Source organism: Dendrobates tinctorius, unplaced genomic scaffold, assembly GCF_039654945.1.
Source record: "Dendrobates tinctorius isolate UK_male_01 unplaced genomic scaffold, ASM3965494v1 ptg000084l, whole genome shotgun sequence".
Classification (NCBI taxonomy): Eukaryota; Metazoa; Chordata; class Amphibia; order Anura; family Dendrobatidae; genus Dendrobates; species Dendrobates tinctorius.
In genome coordinates this window covers 39,630,939-39,651,535 of record NW_027361752.1, presented here as the reverse complement: position 1 = coordinate 39,651,535, position 20,597 = coordinate 39,630,939, and the positions used below count along the sequence as shown (strand labels likewise).

At 45.2% G+C, this 20,597-nt stretch overlaps 1 protein-coding gene across 2 annotated transcripts; it reads left to right on the top strand.

The window, feature by feature from the left end:
- Positions 1 to 4,619: 4,619 nt before the first annotated feature.
- SOD1 (superoxide dismutase 1) lies at positions 4,620 to 17,602 on the top strand. 2 transcript variants are annotated; one of them, XM_073584564.1, is made up of 5 exons: positions 4,620 to 4,778; positions 9,334 to 9,427; positions 12,034 to 12,103; positions 12,692 to 12,806; positions 17,304 to 17,602. In XM_073584564.1, the coding sequence occupies exons 1-5, from the start codon at positions 4,710 to 4,712 to the stop codon at positions 17,409 to 17,411; spliced, it is 456 nt and encodes a 151-aa protein (XP_073440665.1). In that variant the 5' UTR covers positions 4,620 to 4,709; the 3' UTR covers positions 17,412 to 17,602. The 2 variants fall into 2 exon arrangements, with proteins under 2 accessions (XP_073440665.1, XP_073440664.1); XM_073584563.1 differs by having other exon boundaries at positions 4,621 to 4,778; positions 9,331 to 9,427.
- Positions 17,603 to 20,597: the final 2,995 nt, after the last annotated feature.

Here is a 20,597-nt window from a genome sequence, read left to right as displayed (position 1 = left end):
ACGTCTGACCTCTGTAATTGCAAACAAGGGTTTCTGTACCAAATATTAAGTTCTGTTTTTCTATTGTGTCAAATACTTATTTCATGCAATAAAATGCTAATTAATGATGTAAAAATCATACAATGTGATTTTCTGGATTTTTTTAAGATTCTGTCTCTCACAGGTAAAGTGTACCTACGATAAATATTACACACCTCTCCATTCTTTGTAGGTTGGAAAACTTGGAAAATCTGCTGTGTATCCAATACTTATTTCCCCACTGTATGTGCATTTTTTTTTATTATTTTTAATAGGTGGAAAGAGGGTTGGTTTGAACTTTTAAGTTTTGATTTTTTCCATATGTTTTTAAAAGTTTTTTTTTTTTTTACTTTTCACTGTACTTGTTAATCTCCTTAGGGGATGTGAAGCTGCAATTGTCTGATCTCTTGTGGTATATATCGTATTTTGCGGATTTTTAAGTCGCATCCCAAATTTTGAGAAGAAAAATAGGAAAAAAAACCTTTTTTTTAATAAAATGGTGGTGCCTCTTATAATACACTAGATGGTGGCCCGATTCTAAAGCATCAGGTATTCTAGAATATGTATGTACCATACAACAGCGAAAAATCCGAGAAACAGACGTCCAATAATAAAAATAAAATAGATATTTTATTCACAAAATTAATAACATACAGAAAATGGTGGGAAACACATACCAAACGGAAAGGGCAAAAACTAGGAATCCGTATAACACCACAATAAAGCATATGAATATAATACATAATTGTAATCAAAAAGAGATCAAGCAATGCAAAAATGTGCAAATGTACCTATAAAGTGCCAAAGTGCTTGGGAATATGTATGAAGCAATAACCAGGTGTAAAAAAAACAATTCTCAAAAATATATAGGTGCAATGATTAAAGTGCAAATGCAAAAACAATTTATAGATCAAAAATAAAATATACAAGCATTTTGTGACGTGTCACTGCCAGAAAAAGGGGGCTAAAATGTAATATTCAGTATATAGAGTGCAAAAAAAAGTACCATAATAAATGCATATACAAGCATGTAATATAAAGGCCCAATGGCCGCTTTAAACGCCTATTTAGAGTATGTTACTCCAAAGATGAGGCAATACATGCTAGAAAAGTGCATATACAGGCATAAAGAATAGAGGCACAATGGCCACTTTAAACGCCGATTGAGAATGTGCTATGGCAAAGATAAGACGATACATATTAAAAAATGCATATATAGGCATATAAGGTAAAGGCACAATGGCCGCTTTAGATGTCTATCTTGAGAGAATTGCGCCAAGAACAAAGCAGTATATGCAAAATAAGTGCCCGATAAGTACTTGGTATTGGTGGTGAGGGATTCCTATGATGCGCCCGACCCCGAAGCGCGTTTCGGTGTCTGCCTTCGTCAGGGGGTGACGTCATCCAGGAATAGGTAGGTATTTATCAAGTGGGGAGTCAATGAGAGAGGGAACAGAATGAGGTGATGCGCGCCGCCATCAGGAGATCCCACCCCTCCACCCCACGTGGTCCCCGCAGCCGCGAATGAACATCGCGATCACAGGGGACGTGGATGCGGCAGCCTGAGATCCCTGGGACGCTGACGTCAGCGCGCGTTCCTCCTGGCCCTCCATCATTGGTGGGCATGAGTCAGGTGACCAGAAGGTCCTGCGAGGTAAACAGAAAATCCTAACGAACAAGTGTCATTGGTGGAATACAGTCAGGTGACCGGAAGGTCCTGACAGGTACATAGGTAAGGAAGATAAGAAAAGGGAATACATAATATAATATGATAATATGACAGTGCTGAAAGGAAAAGTGAAAAATGATAATAAAATAAAAATAGAAATAGAATAAAGAAAAAGAAATGGGAGAAATGAATAATTAAACGGTGGCGCGTTGCTGAAGGCCGCAGGCTGGGATGAGGGGGTGTTCCGATGTGCGCCGCTGTGGGTGAAAATGTCTGCGGTGCTCTGTGGTGCGGGCGCTCCGCTGGCATTTTGTGAAAGCCCGGAGCCGCCCCCCACATATCCATTACTGCGATGTGGTGGCCTCTGGGAAAATGGCCACCGGGGTGGCGCATGCTCAGGTTGAGATCTTGTCAACCACACGTGTCTCCGGTACCTGTGAAAATGGTCACCACACGTATCGGAAACACGGATGTGTGAAGGGGACTTAGGGCTCATACTCAATTGCGACAGACTCGCACGATTCTCGTGGAAGTCTCTCGCATGAAGACCTGGCACTGCCGCCGGAGCGTGCGGCTACATGTATTTCTATGCAGCCGCACACTCCGGTCCGTGTGCCGGCGGCAGTGCCAGGTTTTCATGCGAGAGACTTGCACGAGAATCGTGCGAGTCTGTCGCAATTGAGTATGAGCCCTTAATGTGTACACGGTGCTCCTTTAGTGTATGTAGCCATGGAGAAGGCACAGACATAAACCCTCTCTGGTGGAGGACAATGCTGGGAAAACTGCCAGTGGAGCTACTTCAAGAGAACGAACGCCATTTGTACCTGAACTGGCTTTGCTTAAGTAAACCTTGCTGATGGAATTAGGACACCCTTAGGCTGAGTGCAGATGGACTTTTTTGCCCTGGGGATTTTTCCGCGCAGAATGGAAGAAATCCGCAGGTCAAATGACCTGCATTTTTCCTGCGGATTTCTTCCATTTTTCATGCGGTTTTCTTGCGGTTTTTGTGCGGTTTTCCCCCTGCGGATTTGGTGACAGGGGAGATGGAAAACTGCACAAAAGAAGTAACATGCTGCGGATTTTGTACCGCAGGAAAACCGCGCGGAAAAATCCGCAGCGTCTGCACAGCGGGTTTTTTTTTTCATTGATTTTAAGGCGACTGTACATCACAATGCGGATATGCAACATTTCTGCGTAGTAAAATCCGCTGCGGATCCGCTGCAAATCTGCATCGTGTGCACACACGCTGCGGATTCTTCTGCAGTTCTGCAGCAGACTTGGCCCTGCAGAACTGCAAGTGATGCACAGTACCATTTAAGGCTATGTAAAACAAAAAACGCTGTGCACATGCTGCAGATTTTTCCATGCAGATTTAAAACTGCAGCATGTCGCTTCTTTTGTGCAGTTCTGCTGCAGTTTTACATCTGCTCCATTATAGAAATCCGCAGGTGTAAGGCTGTGTGCACACAGTGCGGGTTCTGCTGTGGAATTTTACACGCAGATTTTGCTAAATCTGCAGGTAAAATGAACTGCGTTTTACCTGCAGTTTTTGTGCGGATTTCACCTGCAGATTTCTATAATGGAGCAGGTGGAAAACTGCAGCAAAACCGCACAAAAGAAGCAACATGCTGCTTCTTTTATTCCGCACCAAATCTGCGTGGAAAAATCTGCAGCATGTGCACAGCGTTTTTTTGTTTTACATAGCCTTAAATGGTACTGTACATCACGTGCAGTTCTGCAGGGCCAAATCTGCTGCAGAACTGCACAGAATCTGCACCGTGTGCACAGGGCCTAAAACTGCAGGGGAAATCTGCCAAAAACTGCACTAAATCTGCAGGTAAAAAGCAGGTCATTTTACCTGCGGATTTAGCAAAATCTGCACGGAAAATTCCACAGCAGAATCCGCACCGTGTGCACACAGTCTTGGGCTATGTGCACACGCTGCAGTTCCGCTGCGGTTTTGACCGCAGCAGTTCTGCAGACTGTGTACAGTAGCATGTTATCCTATGGGGTTTACATTCTGCTGTGCACATGCTGTGGATTTTTAACTGCAGAAAAGCTGCAGTTTTGAAACCGCAGAAACAATTGACATGTCAATTCTTTCTGCGGATTCTGCTGCGGTTTGTCATCTCCTCCATTGTGGAGATGCAAAACCGCAGGTATTTTACCTGCGGTTTTAGCTGCGGTTCTGCAGATAAAAATCTGCAGGTGAATCCGCACCGTGTGCACATAGCCTTACAGGTTTCATGACAAAATAATAAAAAACACCAGCTTTGCTGAAGCGGTTTCTGCTTTAGAAACTTGATTGACAGCCGGTAATAGACTTTGTGCAGAAGTAATTTTTAGAGGAGTTTTTGGAGCAGAAACGAACCGTGTGCACAGTCTTTTATATTTCTTTTTTTCAATGTTTTGAGTAGTTTTGCAGTTTCCACTCCAAAAATTAGTAACAAATAAACTCTGTGTGAACATAGCACCGAGCGGAAACTCCACATAATGCAAAACCGGAAAACTTCGAGGTTCTGCTCAATTTCCATTAAAAAATAGCCTGCGTGTGCGCACGGCCAAAGGCTGCCAAGAAATGCTTCAGGAAAGAAAAAAAATTCTTCCAAAACTCTGACATTTCCTTTAAAAAATAAAAATCAGCTTTTCCCTCCTGAAGCTGTTTCCACTTGAAACGCTTTTTTTTAATCAAAATCAACTCCATTTATAACCACAACACGTTATAAAACCCCCCTCAGTTGTCATCTTTTCCCCCCACTATGGCAATGCACGGAGCTGTGAGGCCGCCACCATGTATCACCATGTGATCGTCTGACAGGACGCCAGTTTTCCCGCCCGCTCAGTGACAGAAGCGGCCCACAGGTGTCACGTGCGCCTAAAAATCAGTCTCTGATTGGTCAGTAAAAAAGAGGCGCGACACGGGAACGCCTCTACCATTGGTCAAAGGGCATCGCTGCCGCTATATAAGTCCGTACACAGCGCTGTACCCGGGCAGTCAGTGTGAGCGTGTAAGTGTGCAGACATGGTGAATAAAGCAGTTTGCGTCCTGAAAGGCACCGGGGATGTGACCGGCGTCGTGCACTTTGAACAGGCAAGCCGCTTTGTATTTTTTCTTTGTCTCCTCTCCGGTGCAGTGTATGTGCTGGGCCCCGTTTATGCTGACTCACGGTAACCGGCCTGGCGCATGCTCAGTACTGAGGGCGCTGCTGGGCTGTGTGCAGGCATACGATGCACGGATGGGGTGCAGTTGTCGTATTTTGCAGGTGGTGTGGCACTACAAGTCCCAGGCTGCGTGTTCAGCAGGGTGCGGCCTAGCTTTGCGCCTCTTACACCAGTAGTCTGCTGCTTCTGCAGATGCTGAACACAGCTTCCAGCAAATCCTGTCACTCTGCTGGGCGTTGTAGTTCTCCCACTTCTGCAGGGCTGATCCCTGGCCTCCTGTGCACTTACATAACCTCCTCCATGGCTGCTGCTTGCGTAACACCCAGGCTAATGCCTCTACAGGAGCAAATCCTCCCTTGGCACACAGTGGGCACAATGCCTGCAGAGGCGGGAAGTACTACTGCGCCCAGCAGCAGCGCCACTGTGTATTTACGTCAGATGTACTGGGGCAAATTCCTGCACTTAGTAAGACCTCTGCTTGCTGTCATGTGAAGGACGTGACTCTGTAAACTGGGCATGTGACTAACACTGGGTATGTTCATGTAAAAACCAGAACTGGTGGTCTGACCACATTGTGGTGCATGGAAGACTACCTTCTTGGTTATGCAGCACCCACATCTCTCCTTCATATTTGTATACATGCTCCATTGGGCGTTTAATGGGCCAATGCACGCTTTTATATTGGCGTTAAGCACAGGATCTAGCTTAAAGTCACAAATTTCGGTAAAATCTTACTGCATTTATGACATGTATAACCCTATGAATTGGGGATGACCTGCAGAGGATCTTGAGACACTTATCAAGAGAACTGGACTAGAAAAGGAGCAAAGCTTTTTGTACATCGTGTAGTCACACAAACATCTTGTGACGTGCTAGTTTTTCCAATAACTTTTTTTTTCTTTTTTTTTGGAAGCCAAGTGCAGCTTGAAAGTCTGTCTCTTTCGCCTCAGCAAAATCACGGCAATTTATGCCACAGAACTGCTGCAAGTGTCTAGTGCCCGGCCGGTGAGATGCACCAGACTCATAAGGCGCCTTTTAATGAATTTAGCGCATCTTACCCTAGCAGACCCTTGACTAAGAACGGCATATTAACTACTTCTGCACCGCCTATAGACACGTGTTAAGTATTTGATGCAGAAATTTCTGCACCATTTTTGCATCACTTGGGAGGAAAAACGCAGAGGCAAACTTGTATTCTGCCACATTTTTTTTTTTCTGCTTTTTTGGCACAGGTCTTTCCCACTGGGTGAAATGTGCCTCAAAAAACAGTAGAATTGACCTGCTGGAGAATTAAACCTCCAAGTAACAATTAAAGGCCACCTGTCACCCCCTCCAGGCACTTTTAAGTAAAAGAGCCACCTTGTGCAGCACTAATGCTGCATTCTGTCAAGATGGCTTTTACTTAGCATCCCTTCCACTGCAGAAATAAGCGTTTATAAAGTTGTTCTGAAATACCTGATATTTGACAGGGGTGCCGGACTTTGCCCCTCTGCCAGATGCCTTTCATCCATCATTCATTTTGGATCTGGCGCCGCCTCATTAGTTTCCTTTTGAAAGTACAGCGCAGGCACCAGAATCTATTTTAGGGGGCATGCGCAGTTGGCGCTGCCCGACGTGCCTGTGCTGTCAGATAACGTCTCAGCCTTTGATATCACGCGGGCCTGAGATCCCGCCTGCAGTCTCATGATTTATTCACACTACAGGACTGGTAATCTCGGGCATGCGCAGTGGTTATCTGTGGCTCTTATGCCTGAGAATCCCAGCCCTGCAGTGAATAAATCATAAAATTCAACCTATCTGTATCTGATGGGTCCTATGAAAACCACTTGACACTTCTTTGCAGAGAAGATACGTTAGTTTTTTTTTTTTTTTTCTGCTCTGTAACTGCAACTAATATACCAGCTCTAGTTACAGGGAAAATCTCTAATAAAGCAAATGTGTTCAAATGCCCCCAAGGGTCTTAAAACATTATGGGTGGGGGAGGTGACACACTGTAAAACACAAATGGCATTTTATTTCTTAGGGTATGTGCACACACTGCAGATTCACCTGCAGGTTTTTTCCTGCAGAACCGCAGGTAAAACCGCAGGTAAAGTGCCCTGCGGTTTGGCCCTTGGACAATGGAATAGGTGGCAAACCGCAGCAGAATCCACAAACAATTGACATGCTGCGGAAAAAAACGCAGCTTTTCCGCAGGTAAAAAACCGCAGCGTGAGCTCTGCGGTTTTTAAAACCCATAGGCTAACATGGTAAAGTACCATGTCTGTGGAAATGCTGCAGTTCTGCAGGGCCAAAACCGCAGCAAAACCACAGCGTGTGCACATACCCTAAGATTAACTGCTGTTTTCAGTTCCATCCCAATATATAAAAACTACTTCTACTGAAAGGGGGACACTTAATTGTCTTTGAGTCCTTTGCAGTTGAAAATGAAGCAAAAAGACAATCATTTAATTTTTTTATTGGTAACAGCAGAAGCAAATCTAAAATGCAAAAACAAAGCCCCTGCTATTGTAAAAGAACAAATTATTTTACTATCTGAGAATTTTTCAGAGCCACATAAGTTTGTATGATGACACCCCCCTCCAAAAAAGTACTTGGTCATGAACTGGTTAAACATTTTGGTCTTGATGAATTTCTCCCCATAGCGGCTACAGTGCAAAATGAATTTTGTGGCCCCCTCGGCATCGTGGAGGTTCCAGACTTGGTGCTCCGATCGATCGTAAAACCAATGCCAAATTCAGTCTCGTTGTCTGCCCCTTCACTTGACGGGATAGGTTTGTAATTCACTGGAAATGAGCCATAAAGGTCTCTATTGCATGCAAGCAAGCAGACGTAAAAAATGTCAGAAATTGATATGGAGTATATTGATAAACCTGCAGCTTTGTGTGAACTGAACTTTTATTAAAATTAAATGAAATTTGGCTGCTGAAAGTATGATCATGTAGACCCAACCTTTGTCCTGTATTTCCCAGCAGGGTTTATATAAATTTCTGCAGGTATATTTGGTCTCAGCTCTATAAATTCTGGCAGCAATGTATTCATGGAAGAGAATGTTGCTTTGGGCAGGGCTGTGGAGTCTGAGTCGCAGGTTTGGCGTACTGACTCCACAGCCCTGACTTTGGGGGTCATAAGTGAACCTCAGATGGGTGGGCATCGCTTAATGTTATTACTGAAGAGGATTGCACCCTGGTAGGGCCTCTGGACTATGCACATCCTCAAATGCTGGTCTTTGAACTTTAAGTTTGAAAAAATGAGGTCAAAGGTGCAAAATAAGTTCATGCTGTCGGTGTGACTATCTGAGGCTGCAGGGTATTTGATCTCATCCTCTTTAGCCCGTGGCTAGTTTTGCTGGTTTATGATCTGGTCCTTGTGTAACCTTTGTACATAATGTGCACATGGGATTTCTACCCACTTGCTCTTTTCACTTTTAAAGCAACACTGCACTGAAGTTGCACTTTACTGTTAGACACAACAGGCTAAAAGGGATTGCCAAAATATGACCACCATTGCTAAAAACAGGGTGTAGAAAAACCTAAAGAATAGTGCAACCTAAATGAGTGTGTGTATATACTGTATGTGTATATATTTTTTATTGGACCAATAACTTAGTTTTATTAGTAAATTAAAGGAACAGCAGGGTGACAAAACATAGCAGGAAGAAAGTGGATGATGGATATGTAAGAATATGAAAGTCAATGGTGGGGGGGAAATTAAATAAAAAGGAGAGGAGAGCCCCGTCATACTCTTCCCCCTCCTGGCGCGTCTCTGCAGCCCCTGCTTCTCCCATGGCGTTGACGCCGCAGATCTTCCAGCGGTCAAGTGGTACCGCTCATTAGTCATGAATATGTGCGTATTCATGACTTTAATGATATAGGCCAAGAGGGGGCACTTTCAGCCCCCAAAAATGGGCTAAACCAAAGGAAAAAACAATGTGTATATACCCTAATGAAAATAAGTAAAAAAAAAAAAAAAAGCAAGTGCATTAAATAACAGGGTACTTGGTAAACACTATTTTGATTAAAAAAGTATAAAGCTGTCCCACCATGGCAAGGTGTACCCATTTGAGACAGTAACTACACTAACTGTTAAAACCTACCTAGTGTGAATAGTGGCAGTCTCTGGGTCCCAAACGGACGCTTTAGCGATATCTCTAGCGATCTCGCTATGTGTAAAAGGCCCTTAAGACTTTGAGCTGCAAAGTTTCAACAGCATCAGGAAGAAGGTTTATTCGAAATGGGGCTTTTCACAACTGCACTGATCCTGATGGGAAGATCTGCCCGATGCTTATGTAATCATCAATGAGTTGGTGGCAACCTGGCTGTGACTGAGCCCCTGACTCGCACTGTAATTTGCCATCTGGACCAGTTTGCTGAAGGAACTGAATCTGTGGGTCCTAGCAGCTTTTTGTATTCCAGGCTGTAGTTTGAGACTAAAGTGGTATAACATCTTGTAAAGTGTTTTTTTTTTTTTTTTTTTTCTAGCAGAACGGCGGTGAAGTGATCGTAACAGGCTCCATTACTGGTCTGACAGATGGGCTGCATGGCTTCCATGTCCATGCTTTTGGAGATAACACTAATGGTGAGTGAGAGAAACCTCTCTTTAATTGGCCTTCACTCATGCTATTGCCTTCATTTACTGCACTTAGAAGATAAGTGAACTCTAAATAAAAACCCTAGAACTCCTATGCTCTGAGGGTATAAAACCTGCTCTGATGCAGGTCGAGGCATTGTGCTCTGGCCACCGGCAGGGAGCTGCAGTGTAGCCCCAGTCAAATAGGTCCAGGTTCAGATTAAGGGATACTGTGGTAAACAAGCACTGCATTTTTTTTCTCACAATTGCTGAGGGTCTGACCTTTAAGACACCCACTAATTGGGTGGAAATACTATACAGAAGAAGCTGAACTGGAGTCTGGGACCTAGTGCATAATGTAGAAATTGAAGTCTACTGGAGAGACAGTCAGATGTAGTAGACTGTGTCTGAGCGTCTCCCTCCTGTGGGTGTGCACTCCCAAAAATGATGCACGGCAGAGCACACGTGCTGACTGAGTGAACCACATTAGTCTATTGCGCCGTTATATAAACAATGACGTGCATAGTACCATGAGCTATAATGGGCCATTGTGTCATCTTTGGTGAAAAGGAAACCACATGTAGTGGAAGCAGACATGTGAAGGCAGCATAAGGGTATGTGCACATGTTGTGGATCTGCAGCAGATCTCCATGTGGTGTACAGTACCATGTAACCCTATGGAAAACCAAATCTGCTGTGCACATGCTGCAGAAAATTCCATGCAGATTTGCTGCGGTTTATTTTCCACAGCATGTCAATTTTCTGTGTGGAAACTGCAGTGGTGTTGGGGTGTGTGCACATGTGGATTCTGCTGCAGATCCACAGCGGATTTGACCCTGCAGATCTGCAGCAGTTTCTGCTGCGTTGTACTGTGCCACTTTAGTTTATGTAAAAAGAAAAACTTAGTGCACACGTTGCGGATTTTTCAGCAGTTTCAAAACTGCAGCATGTCAATTCTCTGTGCGGATTCCGCAACTGTTTGGCACCTGCTCCATGACAGATGTCAAACCGCACTAAATCCGCAGATAAACCGCAGGACTTTTGACCTGCAGATTTACCTGCGTATTTGGACAAATCTGCGCAGAAAAATCCACAGCAGAATCTGTAACGTGTGCACACACCCTTACACCTCTTCCATTATAGGAATCCTGTGAAAAGAAAAGGGGGAGACAGGGCGCTTCCAATGCGTAGGTCTGTATGGAAAGTAGATGAGTGCACAGCAAGTGTTAGGCTCACCTGATAGGGTTGTGAGAGTCACAATACCTATAATCACATAAAACGGCTGCAGCAGTCTGCACAAGGTCCAAGGACTTGGTACAAAGAGAAGGCTGGTAGTGCAATAAGACTGCGCTGCTGTGGTAGAATTCAAGGTATCTTTATTGCCAACGTGTTTCCTGAGCCAGTCCCAGCTCACTTCATCAGGGCATGTACCACAGCAGCGCAGTCTCTTATTGCACTACCAGCCTTCTCATTATAGGAATCCGCACATAAAACGCAGGTCATTTTACCTGTGGATTCAGCCAAATCTGCACAGAAAAATCCGCAATGTGTGCACATACCCTAAGGCAGTGATGGCGAACCTATGGTACATGTGCTAGAGGGCACGCAGAGCCCTCTCAGCTGGCATGCAGCCTCGCCTCACTGATCCGGAGCTGCAGCTTCCTGCTTCTCACACATTGAGCAGCATGGCCTCGGAGTTGAATGATGGAGGTGGTGGAATGGGCATATTTCTGCATGAAGGGGATCATGATGGGGCATTTGGCACGTGTTGCCACTTCATCATAAATTGGGTTTTAGGTTGCAGTTTGGGCACTCTCAGAAAGGTTTGCCATCATTGCCCTAAGTGATGTGTATTGCTGGTGGGGCTCCTGTGCCACAAACCCCTGAGCTACAATACCAAACACCACTTTTGGCTAGATTTTGCTTTGATTCAGTGGACAATGGCTGTTTATAAATGCTTGTAAACAAAGTAACACTTTGCAATTTGCCTTTAGGCCAGGGTCACACTGCATTTTAGGCAGTCCGCTGACAGACTGTTACACCGCGGTGTAACGCAGTCTGTTAACACCACCATAGACCCCCATAATGTAGCGCATTGCATGCCGTAAAGCAGCATGCGTTCAACGTGCCGTTATTCACTGGCGGAGCCTCGGACGCGGGCTGCAGCGTCTGAAGCTCCGTCACTGCTAGCGCTGATGAAGCTTCAGCACTAGCGGTATAGCATAACGCATATCGTGTTTTGCTATAGCATTAACACAGCCTGTCAATGCTATGTGAACCTGGCCTTAGTCATCTTTTTGAAAAACTGTAGCTTACGGCTGGTCTCCTAGGTTCCCGGCCACCCTAGTCTTGAGTGGCTGGTTACCTAGGTAAGTGGTGCATGCCACCTACAGGCTCTGTTCAGTGCTCTGCTCTCCCTGGTTAGACCAGCTGCATGGACACTGCTGATGCCTTGGGGGATGCAGTGCTCTTCTAGTGACCAGATGATGTGCACACCCATTTAATTTTTGTATGGAGCCATTCAGTCTGCAATATTAAATTAAACCCCTGACTTCTACCATCCAACACTTATCCTGGCACTTTAATGCAACCTAGAACATGTACTGTCTCTGCAGGCTGTATCAGTGCTGGGCCACACTTCAACCCACATGGCAAGACACATGGAGCACCAGGAGACGAAGTGAGGTAACTGCTGGGACCTATACACTGCATTACTGGGGTCTTACTCTGATTAACTATACAGAACTTTATTAAATCCAATCATGGGTAATTGCTATACCAGCCTTGGGTCACAGGTGCTGCAGCTTTACTCCTTGAAAGAACCAACATGGAGGCTCAGGTCTGTCAGATATTACCAGGGAGGTCTGGCCTGACCATGAAAATTCCTCCTGTTCTACATGTCAACATCAGCAACTTACCCATGCAAAATAACATGAGCATAGTTTATTTTTACTTTTCTGTTGAAGGGGTTGTCCGCTATTTTTAAAATGCCTCTGTGGGCCAAGGCCGGTGGCAGTGGAATCGGCAAACTTCTGCCAGTAATCAGTGGTCAATACTCCACACAAGGGCAGTGTGGAGTACAGAGAAATGATACTGGTCCATTTTGTGGTTTACCCAGCCATAACCACTGTACCATTCACCAACTCTGCACATCTGGTTCCTATCTAAGTGAAAGATGGGGTGTAGGACATTATGTAAGTTACAGCAGAGGATGAATTGAGATTATTGCTGTTCATCCTTACGTGCCCTTTTGTCTAAAATTGTTTCCCTCAGGCACGTTGGCGATCTTGGGAACATAACCTCCAAAGACGGCAATGCAGATATTGAGATCAAAGATAAGATTATTTCACTGGATGGAGTAAATAACGTCATTGGTCGCACAGTAGTGGTGAGTGTTAACAAAAGGGATGTCATTGGAAACTGACCTACTTAAATCTAATTAAAAAAAAAAAAAAAAAAATTTTTTGGTCCCTTACTAGCTAACTAGACTCATAGGGTTTATCCTGAAATGCCAAAGATTGCTCAAAGCACAGCTCTGGTGTGATCACACAGATCTGCACCTTATGATTATATGGCAGGGAAGAGGTGTGCCCCTTGTCTGTTCACCCAGGCTGCTCGCTGTGGTTAGTAACTGACAGCAGCATGTAGTTGTAACTGATGTAAGCTCAACTCCTGAACCCACATCAGACCTTGACTTGACCTTCAGTGGTAACACGACACCTGGCCAGCTTCACACAAGCCTTGTGGCCTGAGGGGTTTTTTTGGTTCAGCCAGTTCGGATTTCATAAAGGAGTTATGGAGAGGCTATATGTCCTGGGTGTACATCATTTACACTTCTGAGATCCCCAGACCAGGGCAAGCGCCTATCTGGGTCTCAAGTCATTCTAACATGCACAGGAAGGGAGATGCATAAAACAGCCACTAGGTCTGAGTAGCAGGGGCCTGGTCAGATCCAACAGTGCCAGAACTGCTGCCCTAGGACTGCCTGGAAAGGAGTTATGATCTTTCCTAGGTTTTGGAAGATTCTCTCCAGGGGAGGGGATTTAGGTTCACCCCAGAGGGCAGGAGGAGTGGCCCAGAGGGTTAAATGCTCTTGTGCAGTATTTCCTATTGCTTTTTCTCTGGGAGGTCGTGACACATCGTGTGACAAAGTCACACAAGCCTCTCATGTGGCAGCCCCTGCAAACCAGGCCTTTCATTTAACTTTCTTCCAACTGCACCTTCAACCCAATCCCACCTCTTCTCTCCCTAATCTTCCCCTCTTTTGAAGTCCACTCTGTCTGCATCTACTCTCCCTACAACCTCCAAGTGGCCGTCATATACCGACCTCCAGGCCTGACCACTGCCTTCATTGACCAATTTCTTTCAACTGACACCCCCCACTATCATCTTGTGTGACTTTAACATCCCCACTGATACCCTTCAGTCAGCAGCCTCCAAACTCCTGTCCCTTACTTCATCCTTTAGATTTGCACAGTGGTCCTCCTCAGCCACCCACACACTAGACCTGGTCTTCACCCATCTCTGCTCTTTCTAACTTCACCACCTCCCCTCTCCCTCTCTGACCACCATCCACTCACTTTCTCATCCCTGTCCTCACCTGGCACCCATGTACTGCAACACGCACCCACACAGAAACCTTGCACACCTAGACACCCACGTGCTCTGACTCTATTCTACCACTGGCATCCATATCCTTACTCCATGACACTGTGCCACTACTTTCTACAATGCCACACTTCAGCTATTGACGCAGTTGCCCCCCTCATTCATGGCAGAATGCAACGTATCAACAGACAACCCTGGCATAATAACGCCACTAAAAAGCTCCGGCAAGTGTACAGGATTGCACAGCGGTGCTGGAAGAAAACAAATTCACAAGATTACGTCACCACATTCAAACAGGCAACACTATTTCAAATCTGCCCTCACCTCTGCTAAACAGGCCTCCTTCACAACCCTCATCTTCCCTGTCTTACAATCGCAAACAGTTATTCAATGTTTAACTCCCTCCTCCAACCTCCCTCATCTCTGCTGAGGACTTTGGTCAATCTTATTTTGGAGTGTGTGGCAAACAAGGCAAGTCTTCATCACTCAACCACCACAACCCCTTTGTATACCAGACCCCATAACCTCACTCTCCAACATCACTGAAGGGGAGCTTAATCATCTCTTCAAATCACACCTCACAACCTGTGCACTTGACCCCATCCCACCTCCTCTCCAACCTCACCACCACACTAATCCCATCCCTAACCCACCTCTTCAACCTATCACTAACATCTGGTACCTTCCCTTCTGCTTTCAAACATGCCAAAATTACACCTGTCCTTAAAAAGCCAACCCTCCACCCAACCGCTATGTCCAGCTATCGACCAATATCGTTGCTGCCATTCGCTTCCAAATTCCTGGAACAGCATGTCCACACTGAACTTTCCTCTCACCTATCATCTAAAGCCCCAGTTACACATAACGATGTCCCAGCAATCCCACCTACGATCCGACATGGATGGGATTGCTGGGACATGTTAGGCTGATCACTGGTGAGTTGTCACATAGACAGCCCCTCCAGTGATCAGGACCAGCAAGCAAGCTGGTTTCCAAGGTAAACATCAGGTTTCTAAGAGCCATGGGGCTCTTGGAAACCTGATGTTTACCCTAGATACCAGTGTGCACTGCAGGGTGGGAGGTGGAGGCAGAGCAGCACACAGACCAGAGTAGCAGATAGCAGAGCTACTCCGGTCTGTGTGCCGCTCTGCCTCCACCTCCCGCCCTGCAGTGCATGCTGGTATCTAGGGTAAACATCGGATTTCTAAGAGCCACGCGGCTCTTAGAAACCTGATGTTTACCTTGGAAACCAGCATGCAGCATCGCTCATCACTGGCTCCTGCTGCCACACTCAGCAATGCGTGCTGGTCAGCAGGAGACCAGCAATGAAAACGGCCCAGCACAAACGGCGATGCCTGTCAGGGGGCCTGGTCGCTGCTGGATGTCACCCACGGCGATCTCGCTGGAGAGATTGCTGATGTGTCACAAAATCAGCAATCTCGCCAGTGTGTAACTGGGCCCTAACTTGCTCTTTGACAATCTACAATCTGGTTTCTGCCCCCATCACTCCACTAAGACAGCCCTGACCAAAATTACTAACTACCTACTTACAGCCAAATCAAATGGACAATACTCTATACTCCTGCTTCTAGACCTGTCCTCTGCATTCGACACAGTTGACCGCTGCCTCCTACTACAGATCCCCCTCCTCCAACATCAAAGGCCTTGCCCTATCCTGGATCTCCTCATACCTTTCCAACTGCACATTCAGCATCTCCCACACCACCTCCTCATCCCACCCTCTGTTTCAGGACCCCTTCTCTTAATCTATACACTTGGTCTGGGGCAACTCATAAAGTCCCACAGATTCCAGTACCACCTTTATGCTGATGACACTCGGCTCTACCTCTCTGGCCCAGACATCGCCTCTCTGCTGTTCAGAATCCCAGAGTGTATCAGCCATATCCTCCTTCTCCTCTCGCTTCCTCATGCTCAATGTGGACAAATCTGAACTCATCATCTTTCCTCCATCTCACAGATCTTCCTTACCTGACCAAGCTATAACAAGTAATGACATCACTTTCCCCAGTATCAGAAGTCCGCTGCCTCGGAGTAACCTTTGACTCTGCCCTGTTCTTCAAACCACACATCCAAACTTTCTACCTGCTGTCACCTCCAGCACAAATATTTCCAGAATCCATCCTTTCCTCAACCTACTAAAATGCTTGTGCATGCCCTCATTATCTCCTGCCTCAACTACTGCAACATCCTTTTCTGTGGTCTCCCTAAAACCCTTGCACCTCTCCAGTCCATCCTTAACTCTGCTGCCCAACTAATTCATCTCTCTCCTCGCTACTCCTCTGCTTCTCCCCTCTGCAAATCTCTTCACTGGTTCCCATTCACTCAGCATATCTAGTTCAAATTACTAATACTGACCTACAAGGCCATCTATAACCTGTCTCCCCCATATGTCTCTGAACTAATCTCCCAATAGCTTCCCTCACGTAATCTCCGGTCCTCCCAAGACCTCCTTTTCTCCTCCACACTTATTCGCTCCTCACCCAACCGCCTCCAAGACTTCTCCCGAATTGCCCCTATTCTCTGGAATTCTTTGCCCCAACAAGTCCGACTATCAACCACATTTGGATCCTTCAGATAGAACCTGAAAACCCAAGCCTGCAATGACCCCTGCTACCTCCTTCTCTCTCACCACTACCAGTGATATCACATCAACCAACACCAGAACTGCTGCAACCCACCAACCTACTGTCTCCTTCCCCACCATCCTGTAGCATGTAAGCCTGAAAGGGCAGGGTCCTCTCCCCTCTAGATCAGTCTGATTGTTAGTTTTGTTTACTGTAAGTAATATCTGTAATTTGTATGTAACATCTTCTCATGTACAGCACCATGGAACCAATGGTGCTATATAAACAAGGTTTGGTTTCTGGTTCTAGTGAAAGGGGCCTGTTTGGGGTTGTGGGGGGAGTCTGTTACTGCATCTTACTCCCTGTGCCTCCCAGGGCTTGTGTGGACAGTCTGTGTAAAACTGCCAAGCTGACCTTGTGTGTCCTCAGGGGGTGCAGAATGTCACATTGGTATAAGTTGGGAGACCTCACCGCGTTATCCCGCTGATGTAACCCTGATGTCAGACGGGGTAGAATGATGTGGATCCTTCACAATTCGTCAGTGACCACCAACTAACTTGTCAGCACTGGGCCACCCTCTTTAGGCAATCAGATAAAAGTATTTTATATGTAATAGTTTGAATTCTGGTTTAATGCTTTTTTTTTTTTTCTTTTTTTCCTTCCACCCTACCCCCTCCTCCTTACCTCTTCAGGTCCATGAAAAAAAAGATGACTTGGGGAAAGGTGGTGATCAGGAGAGTCTGGTGACTGGCAATGCCGGTGGTCGTCTGGCCTGTGGAGTCATTGGAATCTGTCAGTAACAGGAAGACGAAAGATTGGCCACACACTATCCAGGAAACTCCTCCTATACATCTGCAGCATAGTTCTTCTGTGCTGGAAGCGGCTGTGATGTTGAATCATTTTATATAAAACTTTGAAATAATTCCAGTGGCTTCTTAATTGAAATAAATGTGGAAGTGTTTCCATTATGTGGAAGAAATGCTCATGACAATTTGCTTCTGAGTCTGTGTTTTCCATCTCTTGCTCAGGCCAAAATTCAGTGCACAGTTGGGATTCTCCTCCAGGATCATGTAACCTTAGGTATGCAATTTGCATAATTCCAGCCACATTCCAATTAGACTTGAGCAGATCACATGTATGGAAATTGCTAAATTGCAGTCACTGGACCAGTACTGGAGCCTCATGAATAGAGTTGAGTAAATATTTGAAATCTGTCACAGAATCTGAACTTCCCATATTGTTTTCCTATTTGTACCAAATTTGTTTGATCGGTTCTGAACAGTCATTTCTAGTCCCATTGACTCAAATGACACTTGGATGCGTTTGGCAAATATTGCAAAAGCAATATTAGCCGCTGATCACAATCGGAACTGAATTTTGAAAAATTTGCTCAACTCTACTCATGAATCCGCACAGCGTATGCCTAGTGCTGGAGATACTGGACTGTGTGACAGCAGGTATGCAAATTGCATACATGTGGTCATGTGCTGACTAGACATGCACTGCCTCACTCAATAGAAGTTAATTGAGTGAGACCAGACAAGTCTAGCTGGAATGTTGCTGGAAGTATCGCATACCTAAGATCACATGCTCATGGAGAATCCTAACAACCCCTTTTAAAGGGGTTATGTGCATGAGATAGGAGGAAACTTTATGCACATGCTGTGGAGTGTACATGTGGGGTAAATTGACTGGAATTGCTGCTTTGAGGGCCACAATATATCAATTTATACTGAAGATTTTGGTTGAGAATTTCACACTCATGCAACAAGGTGAAATGTGCCACTCTCCTTATGTACAGTGCCTACAAGTAGTATTCAACCCCCTGCAGATTTAGCATGTTTGATAAGATGCAAATAAGTTAGAGCCTTCAAACTTCACACAAGAGCAGGATTTATTAACAGATGCATAAATCTTACAAACCAAAAAGTTATGTTGCTCAGTTAAATTTTAATAAATTTTAAACATACAAGTGTGGGTCAATTATTATTCAACCCCTAGGTTTAATATTTTGTGGAATAACCCTTGTTTGCAATTACAGCTAATCGTCTTTTATAAGACCTGATCAGGCTGGCACAGGTCTCTGGAGTTATCTTGGCCCACTCCTCCATGCAGATCTTCTCCAAGTTATCTAGGTTCTTTGGGTGTCTCATGTGGACTTTAATCTTGAGCTCCTTCCACAAGTTTTCAATTGGGTTAAGGTCAGGAGACAGACTAGGCCACTCCAACACCTTGATTTTTTGCCTCTTGAACCAGGCCTTGGTTTTCTTGGCTGTGTGCTTTGGGTCGTTGTCTTGTTGGAAGATGAAATGACGACCCATCTTAAGATCCTTGATGGAGGAGCGGAGGTTCTTGGCCAAAATCTCCAGGTAGGCCATGCTATCCATCTTCCCATGGATGCAGACCAGATGGCCAGGCCCCTTGGCTGAGAAACAGCCCCACAGCATGATGCTGCCACCACCATGCTTGACTGTAGGGATGGTATTCTTGGGGTTGTATGCAGTGCCATCCAGTCTCCAAACATCACGTGTGTGGTTGGCACCAAAGATCTCGATCTTGGTCTCATCAGATCAGAGAACCTTGAACCAGTCTGTCTCAGAGTCCTCCAAGTGATCATGAGCAAACTGTAGACGAGCCTTGACATGACGCTTTGAAAGTAAAGGTACCTTACGGGCTCGTCTGGAACGGAGACCATTGCGGTGGAGCACGTTACTTATGGTATTGACTGAAACCAATGTCCCCACTGCCATGAGATCTTCCCGGAGCTCCTTCCTTGTTGTCCTTGGGTTAGCCTTGACTCATCAGACAAGCCTGGCCTCGGCACGGGAGGAAACTTTCAAAGGCTGTCCAGGCCATGGAAGGCTAACAGTAGTTCCATAAGCCTTCCACTTCCGGATGATGCTCCCAACAGTGGAGACAGGTAGGCCCAACTCCTTGGAAAGGGTTTTGTACCCCTTGCCAGCCTTTTGACCCTCCACGATCTTGTCTCTGATGGCCTTGGAATGCTCCTTTGTCTTTCCCATGTTGACCATGTATGAGTGCTGTTCACAAGTTTGGGGAGGGTCTTAAATAGTCAGAAAAGGCTGGAAAAAGAGATAATTAATCCAAACATGTGAAGCTCATTGTTCTTTGTGCCTGAAATACTTAATACTTTAGGGGAACCAAACAGAATTCTGGTGGTTTGAGGGGTTGAATAATAAATGACCCTCTGAATAAACTTTTCACAATTTAAAAAAAATTAAACAAAGAAATAACATTCTTTTTTGATGCAGTGCATTTCACACTTCCAGGCTGATCTACAGTCCAAATGTCACAATGCCAAGTTAATTCCGAATGTGTAAACCTGCTAAATCTGCAGGGGGTTGAATACTACTTGTAGGCACTGTATGTGGCTGATGTACTTACTTTGAAGATCTGCCAGAATTTCTAATCCTTACATTACATGGGAGTCCAGCTGTAGTGACAGGAATATCATATATACTGCTGCTGGTCTGACCATAGCAAGGAATGATGAAAACAGCAGCTGTCTCTGGCTGCTTGTTGTCAACTTGGACCTGGGATTCCTGGCTTTATTTCTACTAACAGTAACTTAACCAACTATGCTGGATCAGTGGTGCTCAGCTGTACTAGGACCCTGTGCTGTAGAAGTTTTGTAAAACGTAAACATTAATGATGGCTAGATCTCTGGGGAGCAGCAGATGCATGAGTTATAGGGTGGCACCACTGCAGCCCAGTCAACACCATGCTACTGCAGCAGGAAACCAGACTTCAGTCTGGGACCCATGAAAAAAAAAATACCTGTAACTCTTCCATAAGAAAAGTCCATTATTGCCCCCCAAAAATTAAAGCACAATGTTAACTGCTTTTAAAACTAAGTCATTGTATTTCAGTGAGTGAGTGCACCCTGATTTTATATTCTTTTTGCATGATTGTAGCACTTAAATATTTCAGATCATTAAATGTTAGACAAAGATAACACAAGGTGC

Excerpts from the sequence above, each read along its gene's own strand:
- SOD1 (XM_073584563.1), top strand. The coding sequence starts at position 4,710 with ATGGTGAATAAAGCAGTTTGCGTCCTGAAAGGCACCGGGGATGTGACC. Across the intron at positions 12,104-12,691 it reads GCACCAGGAGACGAAGTGAG|GCACGTTGGCGATCTTGGGA; the intron begins GTAACTGCTGGG and ends TGTTTCCCTCAG. Across the intron at positions 12,807-17,303 it reads TCATTGGTCGCACAGTAGTG|GTCCATGAAAAAAAAGATGA; the intron begins GTGAGTGTTAAC and ends TTACCTCTTCAG.